Genomic DNA, 18674 nt, shown 5'->3' on the forward strand with positions numbered 1-18674 from the left:
ATGACAGAAGCCTGGAGTCTACCTGGTAGAGAGTTTGTGCAAGAAGACTAAATTTGGGTACATCAGCCTCACTGACAATGAGGGTGCTTTAAAGGCAGGGAGATGAGGGCCGCCTGGGGGGCTCAATCGGTTGAGCATCTGGCTTCGGTTCAGGCCCTGATCCCAGGGTCCTGGGATTGAGCCCCACACCAGGAGTTCCTGCTCAGTCAGTGGGGAGCCTGCTTTTCCCTCTCCCCCCTGCTTGTGCCCTCTCTTTCAAATAAATTATTTAAATCTTCAAAAAAAAAAAAAGATGGAGAGGTATAAACTAAGAGAAAAATAGCCCCCTTTCTCTGACAGTGATGCTCAACCACGTAAATGAAGATTCTTTCCCTGGGAACCTGACCAGCCTCAGAAAAGACCTACAGATACTCAGAAAATCAGTTCAGATTACCTATGGTAAACCCCGTCAGGTGATAAATCCCACCCATGCACAGGAATTCCACTCAACTTTTAGGTACCTCAACATTAAATGTGGGAAGATGGTCAGAATTACCACACATTAGACAGATTGGATCTAACACGAAAGACAAAAACAAAGAACAAAAAGAAACGGTGACAGTCATTAATGTCCTCGGGGAGGTAAAAATGTGTATCTTTGAAACAAGAACAAGATGCTATTAAAAGGAACATTCGGGGAGCAAAAAACTATTCTTGGAAATTAGAAATATGAGAAATAAAAGGCACAGAGAAAGTATCCAAGACAATTTCCTTCAAGAAATGAAGAACCAAATGTCCAAATCCAAGTATTACTGAATAACCAGCACACTGAGGGGAGAAAGTGTGTGAATCATCATGAAATTTCAGAACTCTGGGGAAAATTACCCAGCTGAATGAAAGAAAAAATGATCTTCATATAAGAGATCCTAACAGTTTCAAGAAAGAAAATCAGGCCACATACAGGAGCTCAAGAATCCGCGTTCCATCAGACATTTCAACAACAACGTGATGGTTATCTTGAATCAACTGAGCCAAGGGATTCCTCAGATTAAACATTTTTTCTGGGGGTGTCTGTGAGGGTGCTTCTGGATGATATTAGCATTTGAATGGGTGGCTTCAATAAAGCAGATTGCCCTCCCCAGTGTCCCTGAGTATCACCCAATCCATTGAGCTCCTGACTAAAACAAAAGGCAGAAGAAGGAGGAATTTTTGCCCTTTTTCCCTCCTCACTACCTGAGCTGGGACAACTCATCTTCTCCTGTTCATGGACTAGGATGCTTTTCCCCCGATTTATAGAGGTATAGCTGACAAGTAGAAATTCTATATTTAAGCTGTACAATACGATTTTTTTATATATATGCTTGCATTGTGAAATGATTGCCACAATCAAGCTAATTAGTATATTCATCACCTCAGGTAGTTACCAATCAGTGTGTGTATGTGATGAAAACACTTCAGATTTACTCTCTCAGCAAATTTCAAGTACACAATACAGTATTATTCACTGTAGCCACCATGCCATATATTAGATCCCTAAAACTGATTCAACTGATAACTGAAACTTAGTACTCTCTGATCAACACTTTTCCATTTCCTCTACCCTCCAGCCTCTGGTAACCACCATTCTACTCTCTGCTTCTATTAGTTCAACTTTTTCAGATTCTACATGTGAGATCATGCAGTGTTTGTCTTTCTGTGTCTCCCTCATTTCATTTGCTTAAAGTCCTCCAGATTCATCCATGTAGTCACAAGTGTCGGGATATCCTTTTCATAAGGCTGAGTAATATTCATTTTTTATGTGTAATGGAACATTATTGTATATATTAATGGAGGGTCATGAGATTGAGCCCTGCATCGGGCTCATCAGGATTCTGCTTGAGAGTCCCCCTCTCCTTCTCACTCTGCCCCTCCTCCACCTCACATGAGCTCTCTCTCTCTCTCTTTCTCTAAATTGAATAAATAAAATCTTCTTTTAAAAAGATGTATACATATTTATATACATATAAAATAAGATATATATGTTCTGTGTCTCTGGAGAATTCTAATACACACAATATTGAAAATTAAAAGACAATAGAGCAATGTCTTGCAAATTTTACAGGTAAATTGTTGTCCAAATTAGAATTCTATTACCAGCCAAATTATCCAATAAAGGAAGTATAGAAAAGACACATTTTCTATGTGTAAGGTGTCTTGGTGATTATTTCCCCTCAATATCTACTCTCCCCTTCTTCTCTTCTTTCTCTCCCTTTTTTTCTTCTCCCTTTTCTTCTTCCTCTTCTCATCCTTCTCCTCCTTCTTCTTCTTCCTTTCCTCTTTCTCCTTCTCCTCTTTTTCTTCTCTTCCCCTCCTCCTCCTTTTCCTTCTTTTTCTACTATAGATATGACAATTTTCATTTGGGCCCAAATGAAAAATATGTAAAAATATCCTAACTTCCATTGCATCTAGGTATGTCCATGAGACTAGGTTCTGGGCCAAAGTAATGTAAGTAGAAGTAATTTGTGATATTACCCAAAAGTTGCAATAAAAGCTGGGAGCAGGCTCTTCCTTTCCATTCCTTCCCCTCTGCTAGCTGGAAAGTAGACATGCTAGATACAACCAGAAGGACGTTCTTGTACCACTGGTAGAAGCCATTCACAGGAAATGACAAAGGAGCAGGCAAGAAGGAGATTGATAGTGGACACCCCACATTTATGTGAGGAAAAAGTATGCTTCTATCTTCTCTAAGTCACCATTATTTTGAGTTAGTGTTCACTTGTAAGCAGATCTCATCTCAGGCAATCTTGCCTAACACACAAGTTTATAAAGACTTTCTTTTCAGGTTATTAAGTTCTATAAATATGGATATAATGTGGATATATAACATGGTATTTATTTATTATATTATTAAAATCCTCTGATACATCTGTTTATTTTTGGTCTTCTTGACATGCAAATTCTGAAAAAAAGTCTATTAAAGATCAACTCTATGATAGTGGCTTTATCAATTTCTTATATTTCTGGGAAATTTTGCTATATGTAAATATCTTCTATGATGTTTGCTATGAACAATTATTGTATATTTTGGTATATTACTATACAAAATCATTTTTAAAACATTTCTTTATCCCAATTTAAGCTTTGAGTTTTGATTTCTGATATTAAATTTGATTTCTTGGGGATCCCTGGGTGGCTCAGCGGTTTGGAGCCTGCCTTTGGCCCAGGGCACGATCCTGGAGTCCTGGGATCGAATCCCACGTCGGGCTCTCGGTGCATGGAGCCTGCTTCTCCCTCTGCCTGTGTCTCTGCCTCTCTCTCTCTCTCTCTCTGTGTCTATCATAAATAAATAAATAAATCTTAAAAAAATAAATGAATTTGATTTCTTTTGTTTTTATCTTTTCTTCTATGTCTTCTCCCATTCCTTTATTTTCCTCTTTCTTTGGTCACTTCCCTTAGGTGTGTTGTAGGATTAACCTCAGAAAGTTCTGAAGGTGAGTAATTTTGAGGGATTCTAGGCCTATCTTGGAAATTGCCCTTAGCCTCATGCATTCTCTTGATAAGTATTCAAAATTATGTTGGTATTATTTTGTGGCTGATGAGTGGGCAGACATATAGCTTGAGCCTATAGAACAGTCAAGATGGGGGGACATAGAAAGAGGTGGGGAAAAGAAGGAGGTGAAAATCCTGTGAGAATGGCAGGGTAAGTCTGCAGAATCCTTACTCAGTGCAGCTAGTCATAACCGAATTCTGTGTGCACATGGAAATCACTGGGGACTGAAAAGTCCATACCACTACCAGGCAGTTTACTGTGCTCTTGTGCTTTGTGTAATTTGAGTCCATAAGTTTCAATATCCTTTTCCATAAAGAAACATTATATCCTCTCCTGATCTGGGCCTTTTTTTGCATTGATTGCATCATCATTTTGTTGTTAAAGTCACCAGATACATTCCTTGCAGAGCACTGGAAGCAAACCAGTTTTTATAACCAAACGTGGATTTTGTTGTTTTTTAAATCAATTTGTTTATGTAAAAAATGATACATGTTTATTTAAAAGAATATCTAGCGTGACAAAGACTAATAGGAGTGGGGGGAAAAAGGAGACAAAGAACTTAACATTTATTGAGAACTCACTATATGCCAAACATTATCTTAAGTATTTTGTGGACATTAACTCATTCAATTCTCACAGTGGCTTTATGAAGTAAGACTATTACTGCACTCATTTTACAGAGGAGGAAACTGAAAAATAGTTATTAAGTAACTTGCTCAAAACTAAGTATTGAAAGGCAAAGCTATTTCAATCCCCTCCACCCCTAGCTCCTTAGCTTTTCTTTGCTTCTCAGCGAAAATAAAGTTATCATCTCAAATTCCACCCCTCAGAAATAATTAAGATTAACATCAGATGAACATCATTTCACAGATTTTTCTCTACATACTTAAAGGTAGAAGGATCGGTAGAAATACTTTTTATAAAATAGGGTTATACTATACATATTATGAAGGAATGAATGAAAGACTACAAATAGACAAAAATTTAAAGCACACCTTGCATGAAGGATTAGGATTAACTTTGTGACTAAAACTTTAAGTAATTTAAAATGGGATTGCTAAAAAAATAAAAAAATAAAATGGGATTGCTATTGTGATACTTTTAAATTTCTTATTAGTAAAGGCTGCTAACACTTCCTCCAACCCCCTTGGTTTCCACCTCCCAGTTTTTGTGGATTACATTATTATTGTCAAAGTGTATTACATTGGGTTCTGGTATGTAATTGTAATATCTCCAGTATTTCCAATTAGTTTCATGTTGAATGGATTCACTCTTCATCATAAATTCTTTTAATCATGGTGTCTCCACTGCTGAGGTCTTTATGTTGATTCATTGACTGCTTTCATTTATAAGTAGATTTTTCAAGAACTCAAGGGTTTACAATTTTTTGAGTTCATCCATGTTTGCCTTTATATTTGAATGAGACCTTGTCTGGTTATAAAATGTTTGGGTCACTTTTTTTTCATTCACTTGTAGACATTTTCTCAGGCTATTGAATGTTGCTGTACAAAAGTCTAAAAATAGCTTTTTTTAAATCCCCTGTGAGCATGATCTGCTCTTCCTAACATATGAAGAACTTTGCCTTTATTTTTGAAATTTAACAACCAGAATATATCTAGTTGTTAGTATTCGGAAACAAAATTTTCTGGAATAAGATGTACTCTTTCAATCTGCTAATTATTTTACTATAGTTTTCATTCCAAGGAAATTTTCTTGTATCTTTAAATACTTTCTTGTTTTCTATTCCATGTGTTCATGCACGATTTCTAGTCTGTGGTGCTATTGGCATTTTTCTAATGGTGATGATTTTTTTTTCAGTGACATTTGACTCACTGTGCTAAAATAAAACTTTCCTTTATGTCAGCAAGTTAATTCTCAACTGTCTTCCGTTCCTTTCTTACGTATTATGAGATTTTCAGTGGCATCCTTTTGATCCCCAACTTGTTTATTAAGCTCCCCACCCCTGCCATTTTCTTAATTTTAAGAGAAAGGGAGAGAGATAGATGTAGAGAGGGAAAAGGAGAGAATATTAAGTGGGCTTCACATCCAGCATGGATCCCGATGCAGGGGTTGACGCGGGGCTTAACCTCACAACCCTGAGATTATGACCTGAACCAAAATCAAGAGGCAGAGGCTTAACTGACTGAGCCACCCAGGTTCCCTCAGTTAGGCCTCTTTTTAAATTTCATTCACTTGTCTTCTCATTTCATTTTGGAGATGTATCTTAGTGAATCCATGATCTTAATAAGTTGCTCCATATTGTAAAGCTCTTGATTGAAATTTGTTCCTTGGGATATAGTTTCTTTAGGCTGGATGTTTTTTAATTCTGTAGAATGACCACATAGTTATCATGCCGTTTGTTAGATATCATGCTCATTCCTGGACAGCTCTGTTGAGACCCTATGATACTGTGATAAAACATGTGTTACTTCTTATTCGTTCAACACACTTCTTATTCGTTGAGCACACTTCTGCATCCCAGGGCTGTATCAATGAGTAAAACAGAAAAAAAAAATCCCTGTTTATATTCTGGTGAATAGGGGGAGAGATTGTTGACAAAGAATGATAATAATAATAATAAGAATGATAATATAATAATAAGCATAGGAAATATATTACATGTTAGAAGGTGATACACACTATGGAGGGAAAAAATAGAGCAAAGTAAAGAGAATTGAAAGTACAAAGGTAGAGACAGGTACAAATTGCAACTTTACATAGGTAGATAGTCAGTGTAGGTGTTCTGGTTGTCTATCATTGTATGACAAACTATCCCAAAATTTTAGTGGCTTTAAGTGACAATCATTTTATATCACATGATTTTGTGGATCAGAAATTTGGGCAGGGTTTCTGTTCTACTGGGTGTCAACTGGAGTCACTCACTGGTTTTCAAATGTTGCCAGGATTGGGCTGAAGAATCTAATATGGCTTCACTGGTCCCAGGGAGTTTAAGATGACATCAGTCACATGCCAGGACTTGGCAGGGATGTTTGGAAGCTCAGTCTCAGCTGGGAGCCTTTCCTTCCCCATGGAGTCTCAGCATGTCTCCAGAGGATTTGTACCTCTGGAAGTCAACTTCTTATAAGGAGACTCAGGATTCTAAGAGTCCAAGAAGTTGTCACCCCCCAAAGCTAAGCCTGCCATACTTTACTGGTCTAAGCAGTAATAGACCATCCTTAATTCTGTAGGTTGGGAAATAGACTTTCTCCTCAACAGGAGTGTCGGAAAATTTGCAGCCATCTCTTACTCATCTAGTAGGCTTCGTTGGGAATTGACATTTAACCAAAGACTAGAAAGAGATGAGGGAGGTGTCCAGGGAAATGTTTGGGAGATTTGTAGAGAAAGGAAAATACAGTGCAAAATCTCCTAGTCAAGAGTGTGCCAGGTATGCCAGTGTGGCTAAAGAAGAATGAACAAGGAATGAGTATTATTAAAAGAAAGTAGAGAAATAACAAGAGAGGACAGGTTACTGGCACAACCTGTAAGGTCTTGTAGACATTTAAGGACTTTGGCTTTTACTGAGTGCCTGGTGGATCAGAGGGTTGAGCAGAGATAGGACATGGTATGATTTCACCTTTTAAAAGGTACAATCTAGCCGCTATGTTGAAAATAAACTGTAGCTGGACATTGTTGGGTTCAGGGTCTCCATTTAAGCGTCTCTTACGCTAATTTAAACAATTGAAAATGATGGCCCACATAGAGTAGAAAGTGAGACAGTAAGTAGTGGTTGGATTCTGGATTTAATATGAAGGTTGATACAATAGTATTTTTAACAGCTTGTGACCTGTGGATGAACTTGAGAGAAGTAAGTAATGGCTCTAAGATTTTAGCCTGAGCAACTGGAAGGATAGGTTTATCATCATCTAAGGAAAGAAGATTCTAAATATGGCAGGTTTAAGAGAAAAATCAAGGGTGCACCTGGATGGCTCAAGTGGCTGAGAGTCTATACATTGGGGAGATAATCAATGTTTTTAATCAATGTTTTTAAAGACATCAACTGAATGAGATCACTGGGAAGGTCTGATATATTTTAGATATATTAAGAGAGTGGGAAGAAAATGAAATGATAGAAGGGAAACTGAAAAGAAGTGTCGAATGAGGAAAGAGGAAAACAGGGTATGATGAAACAGAGACCAACTGAAGAAAATGTTTCAGTGAAAATGGTACTTCAAAGTCTGTCAAATGCTGCGGATAGGTCAAATAAGATGATGATTAGCAATTGGTGGCTGGACTTAAAAACATACAAGTCACTGGTAACTTTGACAAGAGAGTAATTGGAAACAATATAGACAGCTCTTTCAAGGAATTTTGCTGGAAATGACCCAGTGAGAAAAAAATTGTAGAGAGAGAACTGTTGGAATAATGTCCTTGAGTTACACAAGACGGTATGGGATCTAGTGCAAAATGAAGGACCTGGCTTTAGATGGAAGCTGTAGTACCATGGAGAAGCCAGGGGCACCTGGGTGGCTCAATTGGTTAAGCGTCTGCCTTAGGCTCAGGTCATGATCCCAGGGTCTTGGGATCAAGCCCCACGTTGGGCTCCCTGCTCAGTGGGGAGCCTGCTTCTCCCTCTTCCCCCGCTGGTGCTCTCTCTCACGCTCCCTCTCCCTCTTAAACAATAAAATTTTTAAAAACAAAAACTTGGAGAAGCCAAAACCTATGGGAGCAGACTCAGGTTTATTATATATTTTAGATAAATGTTTGCATAATTCATCAATGATGCCAAAAGTGAAGAGGGTATGTGAATCATATAAACGTATACTATCATCTGTAGTTCTGTGTAGTAGATTCACTATAATCTTGCCAGCAGTTTTCCTCTCATTTAAGAACAAAACAAATTACAAAAAAAAAAAACCCTTGCATTACCTTAAAAAAATGAACTTCTAAAAAAAAATGAATTTCTTCTGGTTGATTTTCTTCCACTATCAATGAGAGCATATCTTCTTTTAGAATAGAATTTTATTTAGTGTCTTTATAAATAAAATGGACAGAGTTCAAACTCTTCCAAATGTACAAAACACCACAATTTTATAAAACATCTCTCGGGATCCCTGGGTGGCGCAGCGGTTTGGCGCCTGCCTTTGGCCCAGGGCGCGATCCTGGAGACCCGGGATCGAATCCCACGTCGGGCTCCCGGTGCATGGAGCCTGCTTCTCCCTCTGCCTGTGTCTCTGCCTCTCTCTCTCTCTCTCTGTGACTATCATAAATAAAAAAAAAAATAAAAAATAAAACATCTCTCAATTAAAATTCATTCACCAAATTTGAGCGTCTACCATGATCAATCACTGTACTAGGAGACAGAGAGACTATAGTAATAACAGAACTGGTTTTTGCCTTCAGTTTGTTCTGGAATTGCACTATCCAACACTAGCCGCTAGTGGCCATCCAAGACTTGAGATGTAACAAGTTCAAGTGGAGATGTGCTGTATGTGAAAAATACATGCTACTTAGTAGGAAAAAGAATGTGTTATTTCACCAACATTTTCATATTGACTACATGTCCAGATGATACTACTTAGGATATATTGGATAAAGTAAAACATATTATTAAATGTCTGGCTTAGTCAGTAGAGCATGCAACTCTGTATCTCAAGGTTGTGAGTTTGAGGCCAACATTGGGTGCAGAGATTACTTAACATCTTAAAAAATTCGTTTAAATTATTTTCAAGTGCTTTTTACTGTTGTGTGATTACTAAAAAATCTTAAAATTATGTGATTGCATTATATTTGTTCACACTGTTCTAAAAGATTAAAAAAATTGTTACCAGTTAAGTGACCCTATTAATAGATTTTAAGTGCTAAAGTACAGGCAAAGCACAAGTCAGTTTTTGCTAATTTTCACAGATAAATTTTTTTAAACTACTCGGGGCACCTGGATGGCTCAGTGGTTGAGTATCTGTCTGACTTTGGCTCAGGGTGTGATCCTGGGTTCCAGGATCAAGTCCCGCATTGGGCTCCACGCAGAGTCTGCTTCTCCCTCTGCCTATGTCCCTGCCTCTCTGTGTCTCTCATGAATAAATAAAATCTTTTTTAAAAAATTAAGAAAAAATGGGACGCCTGGGTGGCTCAGAAGTTGAGCATCTGCCTTCAGGTCAGGTCATGATCCTGGGTCTGGAGATCAAGTCCCGCATCTGGCCCCTTAAGAGGAGCTCGCTTCTCCCTCTGCCTGTGTCTCTGCTTTATAAAATCTTTTTTAAAAATTAAGAAAAAAGGGATCCCTGGGTGGCGCAGTGGTTTGGCGCCTGCCTTTGGCCCAGGGCGCGATCCTGGAGACCCGGGATCGAGTCCCACATCGGGCTCCCGGTGCATGGAGCCTGCTTCTCCCTCTGCCTGTGTCTCTGCCTCTCTCTCTGTCTCTGTGACTATCATTAAAAAAAAAAAAAATTAAAAAATAAACTTGACTACTCAAAATATTTTTTTAAAAAATAATGTAAAGGTAGAGTAACCCTAAAGGAACAATATTCAGACAGATCAGTCTCACAAAAATATTATTTTACTAGTATTAACTATACAAAAATGATCATCTTTTAATCAAAAAAATATATTTTGCAACAACATGGATAGAACTAGAAAGTATGATGCTAAGCGAAAAAAGTCAGTCAGGATAGGCAAATACCGTATGATCTCACTCATATGTAGAATTTAAGACACAAAACAAGTGAGCAAAGGAAAAAAAAGAGACAACCCAAGCAACAGAATATTAACTATAGAGAACAAACTGATGGTTACCCAAGGGATGTGTGGGGGCGGGATGGGTGAAATAGAAGATGAGGCTGGATGAAAGAAAATAGCTTGTTTTTCAAGACTACATTTTGTCTGTAAAATGACATAGAAGCTATCTTGATAATTTCATAATCTAAATAAAATTCAAAGATCCTATTAAAAACTTTAACAATTTGCCATTTACTTTGATGCCTGAGGTATACCAGGCTTTTTGTCCACAATTTAATGCCCCTTAGAGCAAATTAAATTACACTTAACTAGCAAAATGGGCAAAGTGGTTATATACTGTGAAGTTAAAACTCATTACTTATGCATTTATATTTCAGAAGTCTGTGTGCTAACCTCTCCATAAGTACATTACTATGAAATATGTAGCTATAAAAAATGAGGTGGATCTAATGTATTGACAAGGAAAATTCTACCCCACCACCTTCTAACATAACCTGATGTGTTTCCTTTCCTCCGAGCAGCCATTCTTCAAGGGAAAGCCATCTTTAAGTTTGAGCAAATCTTCATGGTCTGAGCAACTGTTAGTTTTATCACCTTTGCAAAGTGACTGTTTTAGGCACAGATATTATTATGGCAATGAGAGCAAGTAGAACCTTCCACTTACAGAAAAGACATATTTCTACCTCTGGTTGTCATTGCAATCCAGATGTTAGCCGTCACTTTGTGGCCATGAGGTGAGAGATCAAGCCCATATGGAGAGAACGGTAATGGAAAAATAGGACCCAGGTTCCTGACGACATTGTTCAGCTGCAGAAATACCCAACTCCAGAAACTGCCCACTGCCCAGGCTCCTGGTTATCAAGCATCCCAATCCTAAAGATTCTAAAATTGTTTCTGATTGCTAGAATAATTCAGACACACAACTTGAAGAAATTAAATATTTATGGAGTACATGTTTATTTAGCAACAGGAATACAGGTTCTCAAGAAAAAATGAACTGAACTCTCCCAATACAGAACAAAGCAACTTTCTGTTATTCTCAGATTACATCCAAGTCTATAATCTTATTCCCCTTTAATAAATTTTAAGATACACAAAATACTTGGAGGAAGATATCCAAATTATCCTAAAATCATAACATTTTAAGGTAAAAGGCAGTTTAAAGGAAGTAATTTCTACACATCACAGTACACCAATAGGATTTCCTGCAGCTTTCAAACCATTAACTACTCAAAATATTAGTATCTTTATGCAAAATGCCTGTGAAAAATGGAAACACCTGCAACCTTTTCCAGTTTCTGATTTCAGGAACAGGTGCAAACCACCATCTCCTTCACAGATCTTCTGGTATAACATCCATCAAAAACCATTTGGTCCAGCTCCCAGACACTGATGACAATGCACATTATGCATGTGGGTTCTGCTAAGTCTTGAATGGATGACATAGTCTATAGGTAAACAAGAAGCCCTGAATATTTTTGCACGACATTCCAATATTCCCTGAAGAGATTTTACACAAAGTTGAAAACAGCTATTTACTATCATAGTCAAAGTCAATTTACTTTTTAAATGGAATATAACACTCTTGTGTTCTCTTCATGTTTTAAAGGAGTTGCTATGGTATTATGTGTGTGAATATGCTTACAAATTCAGATTGTATATATTAACTAAACATAAGCAAAGGCTCCACATCCATTCTTTTTTTTTTTTTTTAAGATTTTCTTTATTTATCCATGAGAGACACAGAGATAGAGTGAGGCAGAGATGCAGGCAGAGGGAGAAGTAGGCTTCCTGCGGGGAGCCCAACGTGGAACTCGATCCCAGGACCCCAGGAACATGACCTGAGCCAAAGGCGGATGCTCAACCGCTAAGCCACCCAGGCGTCCCTCCACATCAGTTCTTCAGTTTGATACTAAAATATCTGACCATAGACCTTCCAAATAGCATTCACAGTATTGGTAGTAAGAGAAATTTTCATTTCTTTTTTTTCCCCCTATTTTTGCAAAGGCACTCTTTTGTCTGAATACTGAGTTTATACAAAATTCTAAAGAAATAATCCCAGGAGACATTTGGAATTATTGGTAGAGATGAGGTAACAATACATTGTTTTCCATTTAAAAGTAAATTTGACATTTATTTTGATCAATTTTAAATTGTGACTAGTCTAACATGCTATTCCACATTCTTCTCATGGTTCTGTAATTTCTAGATATTTGAATTAACATCATATTCACTTCTGGTTTAAAAAAAAAATTCCTGTGCCACCTCTTAGACTTAAGTTTATATAACTTGGTTTTAGAAATCTGGTTTCATGTTCAGTGAATTAGGAAAGAACAAACATCAGAACAACTTAGCCAGACTTTAAGAGGCAAAAAAAGGGTTGCTTTGGCAATGTAAAAAAGGATAACTGTTACAGTACAAATCATTATTAAATCTACTTTTATTAAATATTAAAATGCAATAAGGCAACTTGTTTTAAGACACTTAAAAGTACATTTAATAAATGGATAACTGGCCCCATACCTGACATATTGCACCACTACTATCCTTCTCTATTTACTCTAAGGAACCAAAAAAGTCTTTTAAAACAACAACACAAATCCAGGATCTTTCTAAAACACTTCAAAGATGTTCTGATTACTAAGGTATTTATTACTTACAATACAAACTTCTGAAAGACACGGAATAGTTTCTTTCCAGGCTTTTCTCGTCAATGTGTTTCTCCTGTCTCCTATTCTCTTGAATCTATTTATAAATAACAGTTCTACTGAAAGTATGCCTACTGGGGAATCAATAGATGTGATTTATTGTATAGGCTGCTATTCAAGGCAGTGATTCCCAAATCTGGCTTCCTATCAGTATCATCTGGAAAACTTCTGTAATAGATTCCAGGAACCCCTTCAGACCTAACCAAGCCCTCCCTTCCACCTCGGCCTCCCCTGTGAATCCATGTGGTCAGTCTTGCATAATCCAACAACTGGCATGACCAAAAGGACATTACAAAGGAGGGTTATTTGTTGTCGTGTTTCTGTAGGTCTTAGCTCACAAACTGGGATCCAGTAAAGAAATACAATGTTGAATCATTATCACTAAATTTAGATCAGTGAGCAGAATGACCAGAACAGTATTAATTGACAAATCAAACTATGCTGCCTGCCTCCATAAAAGCCACTACCCTTCCTGAGCCCAGAGGGCCTTGCCAACTGAAAACAGAGGGCAGGCAGACAGTGGCACAGGGTGGGGGGCTACAACTCAAAAAGTGACAGTTTCCACTGCATTTCTCTCCACCTCCACTTCTCGATTTTCCCACTCTCATTCCATCTTTTCTCTTACTCTGCCTTTTGCCATTCTCACTTTTATTCCCTTCTCTTTCCCCACTTTTCTCACTTGCTCTTTTTTCCTTCCTTTTATTTTTGATCATTCATTTATAATCACTCCTTTCTTCTCTGCTTTCTCTTCTTTAAAAACTCCTCCTTACATAATATAAACAAATTCTTACTGGAGATATAATACCTGTCAGAAAACATTCACCTTACTAAGGAAACAGAATAATCTGTATAGAAGGCAACATGGCAAAACAGAACTTCAACACTAGTGGCTCATGTGGCATGTATTAGCCATGCAGAATGCATTCAAATCCATTCACTCTGTTGAATCACAAAAATGTCCTGATTTATGACTTCTGAGACTCATGAGATTCGAAGAGCATATTGTTTACAAACCTAAGGCACAGAGAAGGTGAAAGGATATGCCTGAGGCCCCAAACCAAGAGAAGAATCCAAATATAATACACAGCCTGGTTTCCTTGCCATTATACCAGTAACATGTGACAGGAGGAAGATGAAAGAGTAATGACTAAATGATAATGTTCTTTCAGTTTCTAAAGTATCCAAAAGATAACGGGGTTACCTTATACATTATGAACTATTCTTCACGGGGGGGGGGGGTATGTATTGCTTTAAAATCTAAATCATAATATATTTTCTAAAGGTTTCCAAATTCTTTTAAGATGGCTACTTCATATAAATGAAATTTGACTATATTTTAAAGTCATTCCGCTTTGGTAATACTGTAGCCCAGAGATAGTTCTGAGGTCAGAATTGTTCTAACACAAGGACTCAAAGAATATATAATGTAATTTATAAGAACTGCATAGATATACTGTTTTATGAAAAGAAATATAATATGTTCTCTAAGTTGTTCTATAACTTAATCCTCATTAATGCTGAGAATTGCATCTCTTATTAAAGAATTCTCAAAGACAAAGTTACCTTATCTAAAGATAAATTCAGAAAACTCATTTTCTACTGTTACAGATTTTCTATGATATCCTAAATCTTAGGTAAATACAGTCCTGAAGTAGAAAGTTTTCACCATATCCCAATTTATGGTAAAATGCCTAATTAAGTCAGGTCTGAATAAACCAGATGAAGAACCTTCTAACTGACCCATAATGTGGAAAGTCTGACAACATGAGACCAGAATATAAAGTCCAGTTGGAGTAAATCATGACCATACTCTACATAGCCCCAATCCATTCTAGTAGAGCCCCTGGGGCTGTGATTCTCTGTTCACTGAGAAAATTAAACCTAAGAAACTTACTAATAATATAAATTCATATCTTAACAATAACTCCAATTCCTCTAATATTTCAGAATCACATTTATAATCTACCAACTGTGCCAAGAATTGTTATCCTAACTTCAACCTTCAAGTTGGCAAAATGATTCCTAGTCGTTCCCAAACTAGCTGATATCAAAATCATCTGAGATGCTTATTAAAAATAGAATCATAAGATGACTTTTTTTTGCACCCTAATTCTAACAGTGGAGACAATTAAGGAAATTTGCTTAGCAATGGATAATAAATGAAGTCAAAGGAGGCATGATGTCATTGTAGTTACCAAAGTACTCATAGTGGTGAAATAACAGGCTTTCTGGCATTTTCTTTAAAATACTTCAGCAAAGGAAAAAAGAATAGATGATACAAATATGGTAAGATATTTAAGTGTCTGATCTGGGTGATGAGTACCAATGTACTGTTCTACTTTGGTGTAGTTTTAAAATCTCTTCATTAAAAAAAAAGTTTGCAGACACAGTGCACAAGAAGTCTAAGGTAAAGCCCAGAGATCCATGCTCAACAAGCTCCCCACAAGAGTCTAATATAGACAGGCAAAGTTCTCTTTTGGGGACCATTACAAATGATCTTATATATACCCTCCAAACTTCAAAATTCTAGGATTCTCATTTTCTACTCAGTAAAATCAATTTCAGCACAGTTCACAAGTTCTTATATTCACTATGGCATTCTGCCAAGAACATACAGATTGTGTTCTCTAGACGCATCTGTTCGAAGAGTGCTGGGCTGGTTATCAACTTCTAATTTGCCTTTTTTACACATTTCTCTCTCAATTTGCCCTGACTGAACTGCAAAAGATAGGGGACAGCTGTACTGGCCATGTCTTTCTGCATATGCCATGTCTCCACAGAGGGTACTCTACCTTTATATATAAAGCCGATCACCACTATTTTCATAGAAGTGGTTTTTTTTTTCCCCTTCATGATTTTTCCTTCTCTATTTAAGCATTAAAATATCAAAAAGGAAAAAGAAGAATAACCCATACAGCACTTAGTAAAATGAGATATACATGCCACAGCACAGTACATGCTAAGTACTCAGAATCTACAGTTAGAGAGCAGTCAAGAACACGAAGTAATATTTTTCTTATCTTCAAGATTAAAAAAAAAATGTCTTAAGTGATGTTCAAAAAAAGGAAGATATGCACATTAACCCAATCAAAACTACTTTTTCTATACCCAGATACAACAATCTTCTTAACCCAAATCATCCATGAAAGTTATCTGACTTAAAGTAAGGCTCTCTACATTTTGCTTCTTCAAAAGTATCTTGCAAAGCCATTCTGAGGTAGAAGAAAAAAGTTTAAATGGACCACTTTTTTCTGCTTCATTGTAACTAAAATTACTGTTCACAGGAAGTTTATATAGCTTATGCCTTTTGGTCCATCACATTTTCCACAATCATCTAAGTATTCTAGTTAGGTTCTCACTTTATGATCAGCATATTTTTTGCTTCCAGAATGCCCAGTAAAGCTGAAAATTTTCACTTAAAGTGATGAAAATTTCCAAAAATATCTGTTTAACAATCTCAGATCTGAGTTTTGGCAAGACAGGTTAGCATATACAAACGAAAATACTACATTTCACAAACACACACAGACTAAAACTTCAACATTTTTATGGTTTTCCCACTTTCTTATACAGCTCAATTTTAAATGTGCAGCTTACTTATAATCTAATTTTAAACATGATTGTCACAGGAATATTTTAAAACAGAGATGAAATGTATAAAGGCACACATCGATTGTCAATAGTTACATCGGTTACATCACATTGCTTTAGAAACAGAACCTGTTCTGCTCCTGTAAACTTTTTGTCACACATTTAAAGTGAGGTTAGTGCTGACATAAAATTATTGCTATACTCACAGTTTGAGTGTTTTCACTGTGTATGAGGTACATTTTCTCTGTCCATACACCCCTACTGTTCCTACTTACTGCAGAAGAGTGAACCAAAGTCTGTAGGGTACAAATCATTCAATAATATTTTCACCAATACTGGACTGACAGCAAATAACATTACAAAACATCAGAGATCAAAAACGTCTTCTTGTTGGGGTCCAAGACGTTAACTTATTCTTCATTACATAAATATATGCTCATTAACTTCTTCAGGAAAGACAATTATTCTGAACATAAATAATTCCTTCCTGAACACTTCATCCAAGACTATTCCTTCACACATGTCCTCTGACATTTTGTTGTTTTAATTCATTTGATGTAATGGTCACCGAGGATCACCTTTCCTTTGGTGGTCTATCATAACGATCTTGTATGCTTTTTGTTAGCTGTTTGATAAATATTTTGTAAATTTTTCCACAGTAAGTATGGACTGTCTTTTGTAGTTCCAGTTCTAAAGGTTTTAATAAGGAACGGATGTTGTCATCTTTAAAAGAACACTAGAGAAAGAAAAAAGACAAAGATATATATATGAAAACTCAATTATACTCCAAACAACTTCTTCAATATTGACAACTTTCATTTAGTCTCACAAAAAGTACATAAGCTCAACAAATATTTTCAGTGAATTATGATCTCACATGAGAGGATGGAGAAAGTCACAGTAAATCACAGGGGGCATTAGGGAAAGTTTTTCTAAGAAGAGCTAATAGAGGAACAGCATTCCAAGCCAAGGCAAAAGCATGTGCAAGGGCAAAGAAGGCCCAGAGACACTGACTGGTAGGAGATGATGATCGAAAGCTCTGAAGGTATCTGAGAGACACTTAAGGAAAGCCAAAAAACAGGGATCCCTGGGTGGCACAGCAGTTTAGTGCCTGCCTTTGGCCCAGGGCGCGATCCTGGAGACCCAGGATTGAATCCCACGTCGGGCTCCCAGTGCATGGAGAGCTTCTCCCTCTGCCTGCTTCTCCCTCTGCCTATGTCTCTGCCTCTCTCTCTCTCTCTCTCTCTGTGTGTGTGTGACTATCATAAATAAAAAAAAAAAATTTTTTAAATTAAAAAAAAAAAAAAAGGAAAGCCAAAAATCACTCCGTTAAGTGTTGAGGCTGGACTACAAAGAACTGAGAGAGAGGCATAAAGTGGAAGAAGACAAAACGACAGCACAGTTCAGGGTTTCCCAAAGAGCCTTAACTACACAAAGTGGTCCCACAGGTAAATTCATCTGAGAGCTGCTACACACCGTGCACTCTTCATGGGAACTCACACCAACACATGAAAAGCTATAAACAGTAAAATGAAAAACACATGTTGCTGAATGTTGTTTGGCTCATTAGTTCCAAAATATATTTTGACCAGAATCCTTTTTTACTGTGAAATATATAATATCCCAGAAAATATATTTTGCAAAATAGCTTGTGATTTTAGTATTTTCAACCAGCTATACTTTTTGATTTGGCATTTGCAATTAGACATATTTTCAATTAGGAAGATAGATAGGGCTTAAAAATAGAACATTTTATGTGTTTGGAATCAGTGAAAAAAGGAAGCTCCTGAAGGAAATGCAGAACCTAAAATCTCAGAGGGCTCAAAATGACTTGAGGGTTTCCCCAAGGTTCACTACCATGACACTGAGGGAGAGGAAAGGAAAGTGCCACTGGAATCACAAGTAAGTGAGTCTATGGGAAAAGCCATAGCCAATCTTTGGAGAACAGGATGAACTTAGACGATAATTTGTAACATGGCTTTTATCAATGTAAAGATATAAAGAGATGCTGAATCTCAGTCTCTCTTTAGAAAGAAAACTATGATCATTAACTGGCTGAAACCATCACTCTTTGGGGTGACTTAAAACTCAATCAGATACACTGAAGATAAACTTGTTAAGATTTAAAAAAAAAAAGGAGTGCCTGGGTAGCTCAGTCAGTTAAGCATCTGCCTTTGACTCAGGTCATGATCCCA

General features: G+C 37.0%; 1 protein-coding gene across 1 annotated transcript in view; it reads right to left on the bottom strand.

Annotated features, from left to right (window-relative positions):
- Positions 1-11108: 11108 nt before the first annotated feature.
- GXYLT1 (glucoside xylosyltransferase 1) overlaps positions 11109-18674 on the bottom strand; it is a 59471-nt gene continuing 51905 nt past the window's right edge. Inside the window, exon 9 of the mRNA XM_055318905.1 lies at positions 11109-17215. Within this exon, the coding sequence (XP_055174880.1) occupies positions 17054-17215 (162 nt within the window). The 3' untranslated portion in view covers positions 11109-17053. The remainder of the gene's footprint in view (positions 17216-18674) is intronic.

Source organism: Nyctereutes procyonoides, unplaced genomic scaffold (genome assembly GCF_905146905.1).
Source record: "Nyctereutes procyonoides isolate TBG_1078 unplaced genomic scaffold, NYPRO_anot_genome, whole genome shotgun sequence".
NCBI lineage: Eukaryota > Metazoa > Chordata > Mammalia > Carnivora > Canidae > Nyctereutes > Nyctereutes procyonoides.